We start from the raw sequence: 17000 nt of genomic DNA, 5'->3' as shown, positions 1-17000 counted from the left end.
CTTTATTTTGACAATGTTGAAAATAGTATAAAAATAAATAAATTAAATAAATAAATAAAAAACCCTGGAGTGAGTAGTTGTGTCAACATTTACCTGGTTCTGTATAGCTCAGCATTGACTTTCTACTGTCATTATTGATCATCTTTTTTTTTAGGGTGTCAATCATTTCGGACGCCACTGTATGTCCTGAATTCTTGAGCGTGTTAACCTGTGTGTTAACGTGTGTGTATACATGTGTTTATACCATGTAACGTGTGTTAACATGCGGTGTGTCTCCCTCCGTGCAGGCGGTGTTACAGACGTGTGGTCAGTTGGAGTTAGAGGTACGTCCTCTTTTCCTGGTTCCAGACACCAATGGCTTCATCGACCACCTGACTGGCCTCAAGACACTGCTGCAGTCTGGAACTTACATACTGGTGGTGCCCCTCATAGGTAACTAGCACACAATACTGACTGACTGACTGACATCATCATCATCACCATCATCATCATCAACCACCTCACTGGCCTCAAGACACCTCTCCCCCTCCTTTTCTATCCACCTCTCTCTCTCTCCCTGTCTCTCACTCCCTCACCGTCTCTCTCTCTCTCACTCCCTCACCGTCTCTCTCTCTCTCTCCCTGTCTCTCACTCCCTCACCGTCTCTCTCTCTCTCTCCCTGTCTCTCACTCCCTCACCGTCTCTCTCTCTCTCTCCCTGTCTCTCACTCCCTCACCGTCTCTCTCTCTCTCTCCCTGTCTCTCACTCCCTCACCGTCTCTCTCTCTCTCTCCCTGTCTCTCACTCCCTCACCGTCTCTCTCTCTCTCTCCCTGTCTCTCACTCCCTCACCGTCTCTCTCTCTCTCTCCCTGTCTCTCACTCCCTCACCGTCTCTCTCTCTCTCTCCCTGTCTCTTACTCCCTCACCGTCTCTCTCTCTCTCTCTCCCTGTCTCTCACTCCCTCACCGTCTCTCTCTCTCTCTCCCTGTCTCTCACTCCCTCACCGTCTCTCTCTCTCTCTCACTGTCTCTCACTCCCTCACCGTCTCTCTCTATCTCTCCCTGTCTCTCACTCCCTCACCGTCTCTCTCTCTCTCTCTCTCTCTGTCTCTTACTCCCTCACCGTCTCTCTCTCTCTCCCTGTCTCTCACTCCCTCACCGTCTCTCTCTCTCTCCGTCTCTCACTCCCTCACCGTCTCTCTCTCTCTCTCTCCCTGTCTCTTACTCCCTCACCGTCTCTCTCTCTCTCTCTCTCGCTCTCTCTCTCCCCCTTAATCTCTCCCCACTGTCTCTCTCTCTCTCCCTTCTCCAGTGATAACAGAGTTGGATGGTCTGGCGAAGGGTCAGGAGAGCTGCGGAGGCTCTGGTGGTGGTCATGGCGGCGGTGGTTCCCGTGGTAACCCTGGCGCAACTCATGCGCGGGCGGTCCAGGAGAAGGCCAAGGTTGCCGTGGCGTTTCTGGAGCGAGGGTTCGAGGCCAGAGAGCCCTGTCTCAGAGCGCTGACCAGCAGAGGAAGTCAACTGGAGTCTATCGCCTTCCGCAGTGAAGACACCTCCGGACAACAGGTGCGTGTGTGCGTGCGTGTTTGCGTGCGTGCGTGCTTGTAAGCACACCGGTCCTCTGTTTACAGTGCGATGTTTTACCATCTGTAGTATGTGAATTAGTTTGGAGTAGTCTGACTGCATATCAATGCATTTTCATTCAATTTTGGGCTGTCATTGAAAATCAACTTTAGATTTACCAGTCTCTCCTCCCTCCCTCCCTACCTCCTCCCTTCCTTTCTCTCTCTCCAGGGGAACAATGATGATGTCATCTTGTCCTGCTGTCTCCACTACTGCAAAGACAAGGCTAAGGACTTCATGCCTGCAAAGAGAGGTAGACAACCACACACACCACACCACCCACACACACATTATGCCTGATTTGTCTATAATTTTATATTAACCCCCCTCTTTCCCTCTATCCTCTCCTTCCTCAACCCCCCCACTTCTTCCCCTCCCAACCTCTGCTCCCCTCTCTTCCCCAATCCCATCCTCTGCTCCCCTCTCTCCCCCCCCTCCCATCCTCTGCTCCCCTCCACTCTCTCTCCCCTACCTATTTGCCCTCTTCCTCCCTCCAACCTCTCTCTCCCCCCTCCCATCCTCTGCTCCCCTCTCCCCCCCTCCAACCTCTCTCTCCCCCCCTCCAACCTCTCTCTCCCCCCCTCCAACCTCTCTCCCCCCCTCTAACCTCTCTCTCCCCCCCAACCATCCTCTGCTCCTCTCTTGCCCCCCCTCCAACCCTCCCATCCTCTGCTCCTCTCTCTGCCCCCCCCCCTGCTCCTCTCCCTGCCCCCCCCCGCTCCTCTCCCATCCTCTGCTCCTCTCTCCCCCTCCAACCCTCCCATCCTCTGCTCCTCTCCCCCCCCTCCAACCTTCCCCATCCTCTGCTCCTCCTCCCCCCCCCTCCCAACCTCTCTCTCCTCTCTACCAGACGGTCCGGTGCGGTTGCGTCGGGAGGTGGTTCTTCTGACAGATGACCGTAACCTGCGGGTCAAAGCCCTGACCAGGAATGTGCCGGTCAGAGACATCCCCGCATTCCTCACCTGGGCCAAAGTGGGCTGAACTGGGTCACACCTTAGACCACGCCCAGAGCACCCAAACAACCAATCAACTGCTGAGAACCGCTGGCCACCTCCCATACCATCGGAGTGGAGGAGGAGCCTGTAAGCTAATGCAGAAGTGAAGACTGATGGAGAGAAGGAGAAGAAAGCTTTTTTTGTGGAAAAATGAAATATGGAAACTAAAAAGCATTTTTTTGTTGTTGTGTGGAATGAGTTGAAATAGGCTGAGATCTTTTTACCCTCTCATTGTGATGAGGTGTGTGTGTTTGCCGCTGAGCTCAGGGAGCGGGAGGGAGGAGAGGAGCAGGGAGAGTTTTAAGAGATGCAGGAAGGCTGGCCCATGAAGAGATGTAGAAGACAGAAGGAGGAGAGGTATTTGTGTTCATTTCTGGTTTCTTCGGTCCAGCCATGCGTCGTGCGTAACTTCTGCAGTGCGTTCACAAGGCCAGGTACTTACCTCAGTGGAAACGACAGAGAGGAAGAGAGACATGGAATGGAGAGGGACAGGGAGGTTAGGGCTGGAGGACGAAGGCCCAAACCTGACTGAGTTTGTGTGAGGGTCTGTTTGACTGACAGCTGTCTGGAACCCCAGAGCAGCACAGAGAGAGAGGCTTTGTATTTTTTTTAATTGAACCTTTATTTAACTCGGCAAGTCAGTTAAGAACAAATTCTTATTTACAATGAGGGTCTAGCCCGGGTCAAACCCTAACCCTGATGACACTGGGCCGGTTGTGATACAGCCTGGAATCGAACCAGGGTCTGTAGTGACGCCTCTAGCACTGAGATGCAGTGCTATAGACCGCTGCGCCACTCGGGGGAGTGGCAGGGGAGTCAGGTTGTAGTATCGGGGTACCAGCCAGGTTGTAGTATCGGGTTACCAGCCAGGTTGTAGTATCAGGGTACCAGCCAGGTTGTAGTATCAGGGTACCTGCCAGGTTGTAATATCGGGGTACCAGCCAGGTTGTAGTATCGGGGTACCAGCCAGGTTGTAGTATCGGGTTACCAGCCAGGTTGTAGTATCGGGTTACCAGCCAGGTTGTAGTATCAGGGTACCTGCCAGGTTGTAGTATCAGGGTACCAGCCAGGTTGTAGTATCAGGGTACCAGCCAGGTTGTAGTATCAGGGTACCTGCCAGGTTGTAGTATCAGGGTACCAGCCAGGTTGTAGTATCAGGGTACCAGCCAGGTTGTAGTATCAGGGTACCAGCCAGGTTGTAGTATCAGGGTACCTGCCAGGTTGTAGTATCGGGGTACCAGCCAGGTTGTAGTATCGGGATACCAGCCAGGTACCTTCATCTACCAACCCTCCTCCAGGTCCCCGTGACCCCGAGCCACATTCTCAGCCTCTGATGACCCGGAAGTGGTCCGTTTCAGTTCCTGTAAAACCATGAAGTGATTTTCATCCCAGTTGCCCAGCAGCTTGTGTTGACTGAGAGTCTTTCCCGAGGCTGAGAGTCTTTCCCGAGGCTGAGAGTCTTTCCCGAGGCTGAGAGTCTTTCCCGAGGCTGAGAGTCTTTCCCAAGGCTGAGAGTCTTTCCCGAGGCTGAGAGTCTTTCCCGAGGCTGAGAGTCTTTCCCGAGGCTGAGAGTCTTTCCCAAGGCTGAGAGTCTTTCCCGAGGCTGAGAGTCTTTCCCGAGGCTGAGAGTCTTTCCCAAGGCTTCTGTAAAGGAACAGCTTTAAAGAAAAAAAAACAAATGAAAAAACACTTGATCTTTTTTTAGCATTGTGTGGGGGGAGTGTGTTGTTTCTGAGTTGGTTGGTGTATCCATTGGGAGTGTGTGATGTTTATGCTCTACAGAAGAGCGTTTCTGTCAGCAGAGGTTCTCACTCACCTACCCTTTTAGTTCGTTGTTTTTAATCGTTTCAAAATATTATAATAAGATCGAACGTTAGTTTTAGGTCATTGTATATTTTGTGTGTTTTGTTTGCCTTTGTTTTTATCACCACCTCTGGGTAACTCGTTCAGCTTCTATAAATTATATATCTATGTGCGTTCTAAGTGCGGGAACTTTGTGCTGATCTGTTTCTTTATGAGTGGCTAAGACCCGGGCTGTGTCCCAAAATGGTCAAAAGTTGTGTACTAAGCCTATAAGGAACAGGGTGCCAATAGGGTGCCAACAGGGTGCCCTACACTGATCAGACAATTAACAATGGAATGAGCTTTTGTAGCACCACAGTGTGCACACGTTAACAAGCGGGTTATGACACGTGTGTGTTTACCACAAACGTGCGTGTCAGAGTACACACTATTCTGCACTGCGTCAGACAGACGGCGGAGTCCTTTCACAACCATGAAATGTCCCACACAATATAAACAAAGATGACATCAGTGAACGACGTACCAGACGTAATATGTTTGATCCGCAGGCTATAATGGTTAACTATGCATGCTGACGTTAGACGTGTTACCAGTTCTAATCTGTCCTCTAGACGGCACAAGGTAGTTGGTTTATTATCCGTCTTATGACAGTAACACACACCGTTGAGGAATTTCACAAAGCATTTTAAACATCACTCTTGTAAGCTCAGGTCTATGAACAACTATAGATAGATTTGGTATAAATGAGTTGATACTCTCAAATCATTTGATCTTTACCTTTTGTGTGTTGTGTATTTGCCAAAACCATAGCTAGTTAACTTGTTGATCCCACTCGTTTAGGAATCTTTTGAGTGGGTCCCAATGATCTCTCCTTTCTCCCAAAGTGTGCACTTGTTCCCTTTTTGTGGGAGGGATTGGTGATCGAGTGCGCACTTCAGGAGGAAGGCGAGATTCCCGGGACGCTCCCTCCATCTACTCTCACTGTTCTGTCTATATGCTGGAGCCGACCCCAGGCCTGCATGTACTATCCCATCACAAGGCTTTTTCATTCTTTTCCATGAGTTGTTTGATTAAATGATTTGTTTTGATTCAAATCAGTTGTCTGTTTGTTTATTTATGTGTGTGTGTGTGTGTGTGGTGTACAATGATGGGTTTACATCACGTGTCAAACTCATTCCACAGAGGGCCGAGTGTCTGTGGGTTTTCACTCCTCCCTTGTACTTGATTGATTAATTAAGGTCACTGACTAGTAAGGAACTCTCCTCACCTGGTTGTCTAGGTCTTAGTAAGGAACTCTCCTCACCTGGTTGTCTAGGTCTTAGTAAGGAACTCTCCTCACCTGGTTGTCTAGGTCTTAGTAAGGAACTCTCCTCTCCTGGTTGTCTAGGTCTTAGTAAGGAACTCTCCTCACCTGGTTGTCTAGGTCTTAGTAAGGAACTCTCCTCGCCTGGTTGTCTAGGTCTTAGTAAGGAACTCTCTACACCTGGTTGTCTAGGTCTTAGTAAGGAACTCTCCTCGCCTGGTTGTCTAGGTCTTAGTAAGGAACTCTCCTCACCTGGTTGTCTAGGTCTTAGTAAGGAACTCTCCTCACCTGGTTGTCTAGGTCTTAGTAAGGAACTCTCCTCACCTGGTTGTCTAGGTCTTAGTAAGGAACTCTCCTCACCTGGTTGTCTAGGTCTTAGTAAGGAACTCTCCTCACCTGGTTGTCTAGGTCTTAGTAAGGAACTCTCCTAACCTGGTTGTCTAGGTCTTAGTAAGGAACTCACACCTAGTTGTCTAGGTCTTAGTAAGGAACTATCCTCACCTGTTTGTCTAGGTCTTAGTAAGGAACTCTCCTCACCTGGTTGTCTAGGTCTTAGTAAGGACCTCTCCTCATCTGGTTGTCTAGGTCTTAGTAAGGAACTCTCCTCACCTGGTTGTCTAGGTCTTAGTAAGGAACTCTCCTCACCTGGTTAACTTAGTAAGGAACTCTCCTCACCTGGTTGTCTAGGTCTTAGTAAGGACCTCTCCTCACCTGGTTGTCTAGGTCTTAGTAAGGACCTCTCCTCACCTGGTTGTCTAGGTCCTAGTAAGGAACTCTCCTCACTTTGTAGCTTCCGAACAATGACTTTCCTGAGAGTGGAAGACTCACACAGAGTATCCTGTATGTGGAAAAGGCTATATACATCACTGAGTTATCTCAAAGACCACCAGGGAATTCACACCGGAGAGAAATGTATCTGTGCACTGTTTGCGGCAAAAGCTTCACTTGGAAGCGAGTCACACAGGGGAGAAATCACATCAGTGTAATGTTTTCAGCAAGCGCTTCAGTCAGAGCGGATACCTGTCATGTCATATGATGACTCACATAGGGGAGAAATCCAAGAAACCGTTTAAGTGTTCTGTATGTGGACAACATTGGATATCATTAAGTATTCTAAAACGCCACCGGAGAATTCACAACGCAGTGAAAACATACCAGTGCAACAGTATGCAGCAGAAGCTTCACTCAGAGCACAGTCCTGACACAACATATGACGACACACACAGGGGAGAAGCGAATATAAGTGTTCTATGTGTGAAAAATGCTTTACAACATTAGGTGATCTGACACACACCACAAGCAAGTTTACAATGGAGAGAAAACGTATAGCTGCAATGGTTGTGACAAATGCTTCAATCAAAGTAGTTCCCTTAAATCACCCAAGAAGAATATTCACAAGAGGGAGAACCCATAGGTGTCCAATGTGTCAGTCAGAAGATAGAAAGGCTTATTCTAACTGACAACTGTACGAGAAAAACATAACATGGATTTTGGCCACTGGTCAGCCGGGCTACTAGACCACAATTTTAACCAGGTCCAAAATCTGTGCCATGTGATATTTGAAAAGATGTTGCTTATTTTGAAGAGTGCAGTCTGTTGATCTGTGAGCAGCAGGAGTCCTTATTGATTATTGAAATAATGAAATAGGACCATTTGAACTGTCTTCTATCTTCATTTAAAGGAAGCTTTAGTCATTGTTAAAGGACAATGCTCATTGTTCGCAAAAACATCTGATTAAAATGGATGTTGAATGATTGTAATTTTGAATAAACTTGATCTTGTTTTTTTATTTTACATGGCTATCTGACTAAGACAGCAGGGACGGTATTCATAATGCCTCTCATGGTGAATTTCCACCTGATACTTACCCCTCACCAGTGTGTCCCCAGTGTTTATGTTAATGTTGCCTCTAGTGTTGATTTGTTTCCATCAGTTCTGTGACAGTACAACCTCTGCACCCTCAAGACAATTGCTCTGTGAGAAGGTGTTCATCGTGGAAGGTGTTGATTTATGTTCACAGTTAGCCAGTGTTATGTAAATGCAGGCTGACAAAGTATCAGTGGCCTGTCCTTGGCCCCAAGTCACAGCAGGTCAACTGAGGCCATGGCCCAGAAAGATACTGGAGCCGGTCTGTGGAGTGGGAACACAAAAGTCTGAGCCTTTTTGTTGTTGTAAAACACTGTGGATAAGTCTTAGGTGGAAATACAGCTTCAGAGTGCTGATCTAGGATCAGGTTGTCAAATCTGATCTAGTCAAATCTGATCCTAGATCAGTACTCCTACTTTGTGACTATGATAATAACACAGGTCCAGGAGCGAGGACTCGTTAACACAAAGCAAATTATTATACACTGGGTGGTTCAGGTCCTGAATGCTGATTGGCTGACAGCCGTGGTATATACCACACCCCCGTGCCTTATTGCTTAATTAGGATAACGGTGGGTCTATGGTTTCTCCACTTTTGTTGATGTATATACTGTATGCCTATGGTTTCACCGCCGTTGTTGACCTAGCTACAGTAGGTTTATCCGGTAGAGATGTACGGTCTCCCAAACCCTCTGTTCAGTGGGGGACTTTCTGTCTGTCATTGGAGCCTTACTTTCTTTATTTGATTAAAGCGCAAATCAAATTTTATGGGTCGCATACACATATTTAAAAGATGCTATTGCGGGTGTAGAGAAATGCTTGTGTTCCTAGCTCCAACAGTGCAGTAATATCTAACAATTCACAAAAATACACACAAATCTAAAAAGAATGGAATTAAGAAATAGATAAATATTAGGACGAGCAATGTCAGAGTCCGGAGTATATATCTACATATATATATGTGATGGGATGTATAGACATTATGGACAGTATATGATAGAATATGTACAGCAATAGTTCAGTAGGATGGCCTTGACTAAAATACTGTTTATACAGTATATACATATGAAGTGGGTAAAACAGTATGTTTTAAAGTCACCAGTGTTCCATAATTAAAGTGACCAGTGTTCCATTAAAGTGACCGGTGTTCCATTATTAAAGTGACCAGTGTTCCATTAAAGTGACCGGTGTTCCATTAAAGTGACCGGTGTTCCATTAAAGTGACCAGTGTTCCATTAAAGTGACCGGTGTTCCATTAAAGTGACCGGTGTTCCATTATTAAAGTGACCGGTGTTCCATTAAAGTGACCAGTGTTCCATTATTAAAGTGACCGTTGTTCCATTATTAAAGTGACCAGTGTTCCATTAAAGTGACCAGTGTTCCATTATTAAAGTGACCGGTGTTCCATTAAAGTGACCGGTGTTCCATTATTAAAGTGACCCGTGTTCCATTAAAGTGACCGGTGTTCCATTATTAAAGTGACCAGTGTTCCATTATTAAAGTGACCGGTGTTCCATTAAAGTGACCGGTGTTCCATTATTAAAGTGACCAGTGTTCCATTATTAAAGTGACCGGTGTTCCATTATTAAAGTGACCAGTGTTCCATTATTAAAGTGACCAGTGTTCCATTATTAAAGTGACCAGTGTTCCATTAAAGTGACCAGTGTTCCATTATTAAAGTGACCGGTGTTCCATTATTAAAGTGACCAGTGTTCCATTAAAGTGACCAGTGTTCCATTATTAAAGTGACCGGTGTTCCATTATTAAAATGACCGGTGTTCCATTATTAAAGTGACCAGTGTTCCATTATTAAAGTGACCAATGTTCCATTATTAAAGTGACCGGTGTTCCATTATTAAAGTGACCAGTGTTACATTAAAGTGACCGGTGTTCCATTAAAGTGACCAGTGTTCCATTAAAGTGACCAGTGTTCCATTATTAAAGTGACCGGTGTTCCATTATTAAAGTGACCGGTGTTCCATTATTAAAGTGACCAGTGTTCCATTAAAGTGACCAGTGTTCCATTATTAAAGTGACCGGTGTTCCATTATTAAAGTGACCAGTGTACCATTAAAGGGATCAGTGTTCCATTATTAAAGTGACCGGTGTTCCATTAAAGTGACCGGTGTTCCATTAAAGTGACCGGTGTTCCATTATTAAAGTGACCAGTGTTCCATTATTAAAGTGACCGGTGTTCCATTAAAGTGACCAATGTTCCATTAAAGTGACCGGTGTTCCATTATTAAAGTGACCAGTGTTCCATGTCTATGTACATAGGGCAGGAGCTTCCAAGTTGCAGGGTTGAGTAACCGGGTGATAGCCGGCTGGTGACAGTGACTAAGTTCAGGGCAGGGTACTGGGTGGAGGCTGGCGAGTGATGGCTATTTAATAGTCTGATGGCCTTGAGATAGAAGATGTTTTTCAGTCTCTCGGTCCCAGCTTTGATGCACCTGTACTGACCTCGCCTTCTGGATGATAGCAGGTGAACAGGCTGTGGCTCGGCTGGTTGTTGTCCTTGATATTCTTTTTGGCCTTCCTGTGACATCGGTAGCTGTATGTGTCTGGGAGGGCAGGCAGTGTGCCCCCGGTGATGGGTTAGGAAGACAGCACCATCCTCTAGAGCATGGGTGTCAAACTCTGGCCCGTGGGCCAAATTTGGCCCGCGGGGTAATTATATTTGGCCCGCGAGACAATACCAAATTACTACTAGAGCTGGCCCGCCGGTATTATACAGCGCATTCACCACTAATACTACGAATCCCATAATGCTCTGCTGTTTTCGCGCGCCAATCAGGACAGGACCCAGAAACGCTCTCTCCTCTGTGACAGTAGTCATAGCAACATAGACGCTACAACTGTCAGCGAGCTAACCCTTCCCAAAAATGGCGAAAAGAAAGGCAGAAAACAGGAGCTTTCTGGACAAGTGGGAGGCAGAATATCTGTTTACATATGTAAAAGACAAACCTGTTTGTCTTGTTTGTGGAGTCAACGTGGCTGTAAGTAAGGAGTACAACATTAGACGACACTATGAAACGAAACACCATGACAAATACAAGGACCTGGACATGACTCAAAGGAGCCAGAAAGTAGAGGAGATGAAAAGAAGTTTGGTTTCACAACAGAATATGTTTAAAAAAGCCACATGTGTGTTACGGAGGAGCTATTAGGATTCAAATCAATGCATGGCACAACCACAGGAAAGGAAATCTTTGAGGAGGTTTCCAAATGTGTAACTGAAATAAAGCTGCCGTGGGATAAACTCGTTGGATTAACGACAGATGGTGCGCCAGCGATGTGCGGTAAAAAGAGTGGACTGGTGGGCATGGTTCGGGAGAAGATGCGGGAAGAGAACTGTGCAGGTGAGCTAACTGTTTACCACTGCATCATACATCAGGAAGCACTGTGTGCCAAAGCCCTAAAGATGGAACATGTTATGACCACAGTAACACAGGTAGTTAACTTTATAAGAGCCAAAGGTCTAAATCACCGCCAGTTTAAATCTTTTCTGGAGGAGTGTGGTTCGGAATACGCAGACGTGCCGTATCACACAGAGGTGAGATGGCTAAGCAGAGGAAAAGTACTGAACAGATGTTTCGAGCTGCGTGAGGAAATATGTCAATTCCTGGAAATCAAAGGGAAGGATACAGCAGAGCTCCGGGAGCAAAAGTTCCTGTGTGAGCTGGCCTTTCTCTGTGACATCTCGAGCCATCTCGATGCGCTGAACCTGCAGCTTCAGGGGCGGGGGCGCATCATCACAGACATGTACGCTGCAGTGAGGGCCTTCAAAACTAAACTGTGCCTGTGGGAGAATCAGATGCTGCAAGGAAACCCTTGCCATTTTCCCTGCTGCCAATCCATAAAAGCGCAGATCTCTACCGCCGTGTTCCCATGCGCACAGTTTGCTGAAAAACTCAGTGTTCTCGCCGCTGAGTTTAGCCGGCGATTTGCCGACTTCGATGCCCAGAAATGCAAGTTTGAACTGCTTAGTAATCCCTTCGCAGTTGATGTGGAAAATGCACCAACCAACATCCAAATGGAGCTGATTGAACTCCAGTGCAATGACACGCTGAAGTCAAAGTATGATGCTGTGGGCGCCGCACAGTTTCCACGGTTCATCCCTGACACAATGCCTCAGCTCCGCACCCAAGCTGCTCAGATGCTCTCCATGTTCGGCAGCACTTATCTATGCGAGCAACTTTTCTCCTCGATGAAGATGACCAAAACAACTCACAGGAGACGTCTGACTGATGAACATCTTCGCTCGATACTGAGGATTTCTTCAGCTCAGAGCTTGAGCCCAGACATTGATGAACTAGCATCCAAGAAGAGATGCCAGGTATCTGGCTTGGGCACATCAGATTAGACCAGTGTGCAATAATTAACGTTTTCTTTATGCACTTTTTCTTGCTACAAGGCATGGGCTTGAATGGTTGATTGATTTATTATCATTTTATTTGTCAAATTATTAGCCAGTGGAAAAAGTTTATTTTGGTATTTAAATCAGAAGGCTGCAAATAGAAAAGAGGCATACAATTTTTATTTAAATTTTATTTATTTAATAAATGAATGCCATTGATGTGTTTTTTCATTTGAAATTCGATTTTGCATGTCTCCACTATTAAATTATATATTGTATGGTAATAAGCGATGCTTGTTCCATATTCAATGTTAAAGCAAAACTTGTTTGGGTCCATATTAAAAGGTTAATTTGTTCAATGTTGGCCCGTGACTTTGTTCAGGTTTTACATTTTGGCCCACTGGGTATTTGAGTTTGACACCCCTGCTCTAGAGAGTTCTGGATTACGGGCGGTGCAGTTGCCGTACCAGGCAATGAAGCTCGACAGGAGGCTCTCAATAGTGCATCTGTATAAGTTTGTGAGGGTCTTAGGGGCCAAGCTGATTTTCTTCAGCCTCCTGAAGTTAAACATTCATACACCACTGGAAGAAACTCTTACCTTGTGTTTTCTAACAGCTGATTTAGCTAATGCAATTGTATTTAACTTGAAGCTACTCAGTGTGGAGGTGGGCTGGGCTTTGAGCTAGGATAGGATCAGGGGGGAGTGTTTATGTAACAGGCTGTTGGTGGAAGAAGGTGAGGACCCAGGTGCAGCGTGTTCATCATTATTTAATAGAACACTGAATGACAAAACAACAACAACAACCGAAACAGTTATGTCTGGTGCAGACACAAAAACAGAAAGAAACTACCCACAAAACCCATGTGGGCAAGAGCTACCTAAGTATGGTTCTCAATCAGAGACAACGACAGACAGCTGTCCCTGATTGAGAACCATACCCGGCCTAAAACAAAGAAATACAAAAACATAGAAAAAATAACATAGAATGCCCACCCTAGTCACACCCTGGCCTAACCAAAATAGAGAATAAAAAGCCTCTCTATGGCCAGGGCGTGACAGTTTATTTTGTAGTTAAGATGTAATGGAACCCGTTTTGTTAATTAATGACAAAAACATCTCAATAAGGAAATACACACCCAGACAAAATGAGAATGACGAAACAGATTTTATCCTACTTTCAGTGTTAGTAGATGCACAACTGGAAATAGTGTTTAGAATTGTATTCCTCTCACCTTAGCTTGAATTTCATTGGGTCACCAATGTCACTTACATCACCAACCCGGAAGTTGATTTACCTCAGTATTTTGCACACAATCGGTCGTTTTTCCTGTCCAGTGTTATATTCATGTGATGTAAACAGAGATGAGTTGTTCTTTCATTTGACCTTGGAACATGTTCTGAAACCCAAATGTAATGCAAATGTTGTTCATATTTAGACAATTATTTGTCATATTTCAATTATAAATACAGATTATTTACACTTTTCTACTCAGGGATGGAATTGAAGGATTTTGGGCACTGGCCAGCCAAGCTACTAGACCACAATTTGAACTCGCCCCGGTCCAACATCTGTGCCATGCTATATTTGAAAAGACGAAGATAACATCTCAGTTACATACTTGTCGTCCTCTCTCCTCATCTCCTCAAAACCCATTGGATGAGAAAGCCAGAGGTCCCTCCCCTCTGACCTTCTCCTCTAATGGTTTTTGAGAAGGAGAGAACATGAGGAGTATGCAATTGAGATCTTACCCAGGTTTCTCTAGCAGTCAGGCTAGTTGTTATGGAGCGAGATACCTGCCAAAAGGTTGAACGTACATATCGCTAGGTTCGTAAGAAAATCCACACGTTAATTGCTACGCTCATAAGAAAAGCCATTTATGAAACAGAAACGTGACATTTCATCTGTGAACATACAAACACCGTGTTATGATTACGGACCAACGTTTTAGGCTTGAACAAATCTTGTGTTGCAATTCTGACGTACAATTATACCTTTCAAAGTTTTGGCCTGTTTCATCTCTCCAACAAAATAAATGTACACCAAACAGCCTGTGATGAGTTCTACACGAAAAAGCAGTTTAGCCTTTACAAAGACTCCCTAAAACCACTGCAACAGAGTTATTGTAAAGTGCGGGAATAAACTTATGCCAGACTAAGCCTACATTTAATCTCTCCCTTGTTCATTTCAAAGTCCATATGTTCATGACCCGAATCAAGTACAATTATTTAACATTTATATTAACCCCTCTCACAGAATATGCTTTGGCAAGATTTTAAGGGATGATAAATAATAAAAAATAAAAATATTAAATAAATAATAACAATAATGATAATAATAATAATAAATAATAATAAATAAATAATAAAAAATAAAAATATTCTATAAAGAAAATATTAAATATATAATAAATACATAATTAATAGATCGACCAAACATCTATTATTACGATTATTACTATATGATTCACTATTCTGGTAGATACTACTGGTTATGATTCATTATTCTGGTAGATACTACTGGTTATGTTTCATTATTCCTGGTAGATACTACTGGTTATGATTCATTATTCTGGTAGATACTACTGGTTATGATTCATTATTCCTGGTAGATACTACTGGTTATGATTCATTATTCCAGGTAGATACTACTGGTTATGTTTCATTATTCCAGGTAGATACTACTGGTTATGATTCATTATTCTGGTAGATACTACTGGTTATGATTCATTATTCCTGGTAGATACTACTGGTTATGTTTCATTATTCCAGGTAGATACTACTGGTTATGACTCATTATTCTGGTAGATACTACTGGTTATGACTCATTATTCCAGGTAGATACTACTGGTTATGTTTCATTATTCCAGGTAGATCCTACTGGTTATGTTTCATTATTCCAGGTAGATCCTACTGGTTATGATTCATTATTCCAGGTAGATACTACTGGTTATGTTTCATTATTCCAGGTAGATACTACTGGTTATGACTCATTATTCTGGTAGATACTACTGGTTATGATTCATTATTCCTGGTAGATACTACTGGTTATGATTCATTATTCCAGGTAGATACTACTGGTTATGTTTCATTATTCCAGGTAGATACTACTGGTTATGATTCATTATTCCTGGTAGATACTACTGGTTATGTTTCATTATTCCAGGTAGATACTACTGGTTATGTTTCATTATTCTGGTAGATACTACTGGTTATGTTTCATTATTCCAGGTAGATACTACTGGTTATGTTTCATTATTCCTGGTAGATACTACTGGTTATGATTCATTATTCTGGTAGATACTACTGGTTATGATTCATTATTCCAGGTAGATACTACTGGTTATGTTTCATTATTCCAGGTAGATACTACTGGTTATGTTTCATTATTCCAGGTAGATACTACTGGTTATGACTCATTATTCTGGTAGATACTACTGGTTATGATTCATTATTCCTGGTAGATACTACTGGTTATGTTTCATTATTCCAGGTAGATACTACTGGTTATGATTCATTATTCCTGGTAGATACTACTGGTTATGTTTCATTATTCCAGGTAGATACTACTGGTTATGATTCATTATTCCTGGTAGATACTACTGGTTATGTTTCATTATTCCAGGTAGATACTACTGGTTATGATTCATTATTCCAGGTAGATACTACTGGTTATGTTTCATTATTCCAGGTAGATACTACTGGTTATGTTTCATTATTCCAGGTAGATACTACTGGTTATGTTTCATTATTCCAGGTAGATACTACTGGTTATGTTTCATTATTCCAGGTAGATACTACTGGTTATGATTCATTATTCCAGGTAGATACTACTGGTTATGTTTCATTATTCCAGGTAGATACTACTGGTTATGTTTCATTATTCCAGGTAGATACTACTGGTTATGTTTCATTATTCCAGGTAGATACTACTGGTTATGTTTCATTATTCCAGGTAGATACTACTGGTTATGATTCATTATTCCAGGTAGATACTACTGGTTATGTTTCATTATTCCAGGTAGATACTACTGGTTATGATTCATTATTCCAGGTAGATACTACTGGTTATGTTTCATTATTCCAGGTAGATACTACTGGTTATGACTCATTATTCTGGTAGATACTACTGGTTATGATTCATTATTCTGGTAGATACTACTGGTTATGATTCATTATTCTGGTAGATACTACTGGTTATGACTCATTATTCCAGGTAGATACTACTGGTTATGACTCATTATTCTGGTAGATACTACTGGTTATGATTCATTATTCTGGTAGATACTACTGGTTATGATTCATTATTCTGGTAGATACTACTGGTTATGACTCATTATTCCTGGTAGATACTACTGGTTATGATTCATTATTCTGGTAGATACTACTGGTTATGACTCATTATTCCAGGTAGATACTACTGGTTATGATTCATTATTCTGGTAGATACTACTGGTTATGATTCATTATTCTGGTAGATACTACTGGTTATGATTCATTATTCTGGTAGATACTACTGGTTATGACTCATTATTCCAGGTAGATACTACTGGTTATGATTCATTATTCTGGTAGATACTACTGGTTATGTTTCATTATTCCTGGTAGATACTACTGGTTATGACTCATTATTCCAGGTAGATACTACTGGTTATGTTTCATTATTCCAGGTAGATACTACTGGTTATGATTCATTATTCTGGTAGATACTACTGGTTATGATTCATTATTCTGGTAGATACTACTGGTTATGTTTCATTATTCCAGGTAGATACTACTGGTTATGACTCATTATTCTGGTAGATACTACTGGTTATGATTCATTATTCTGGTAGATACTACTGGTTATGTTTCATTATTCCAGGTAGATACTACTGGTTATGATTCATTATTCTGGTAGATACTACTGGTTATGACTCATTATTCCTGGTAGATACTACTGGTTATGATTCATTATTCTGGTAGATACTACTGATTATGTTTCATTATTCCAGGTAGATACTACTGGTTATGATTCATTATTCCTGGTAGATACTACTGGTTAATTTTTCAATATTCTGGTAGATACTACTGGTTAT

At 43.3% G+C, this 17000-nt stretch overlaps 1 protein-coding gene across 2 annotated transcripts in view; it reads left to right on the top strand.

Annotated features, from left to right (window-relative positions):
- LOC110510236 (SMG6 nonsense mediated mRNA decay factor) overlaps positions 1-5493 on the top strand; it is a 28232-nt gene extending 22739 nt beyond the window's left edge. For both annotated transcript variants that reach the window (XM_036967341.1, XM_036967342.1), the window contains 4 exons: positions 288-432; positions 1291-1544; positions 1773-1854; positions 2452-5493. In XM_036967341.1, the coding sequence (XP_036823236.1) occupies positions 288-432; positions 1291-1544; positions 1773-1854; positions 2452-2582 (612 nt within the window). In that variant the 3' untranslated portion in view covers positions 2583-5493. The remainder of the gene's footprint in view (positions 1-287; positions 433-1290; positions 1545-1772; positions 1855-2451) is intronic.
- Positions 5494-17000: the final 11507 nt, after the last annotated feature.

Source organism: Oncorhynchus mykiss, chromosome Y (genome assembly GCF_013265735.2).
Source record: "Oncorhynchus mykiss isolate Arlee chromosome Y, USDA_OmykA_1.1, whole genome shotgun sequence".
NCBI classification, from domain to species: domain Eukaryota; kingdom Metazoa; phylum Chordata; class Actinopteri; order Salmoniformes; family Salmonidae; genus Oncorhynchus; species Oncorhynchus mykiss.
Note: the sequence above shows the minus strand (reverse complement) of the source record. Positions and strands in the feature narration are given on the sequence as shown.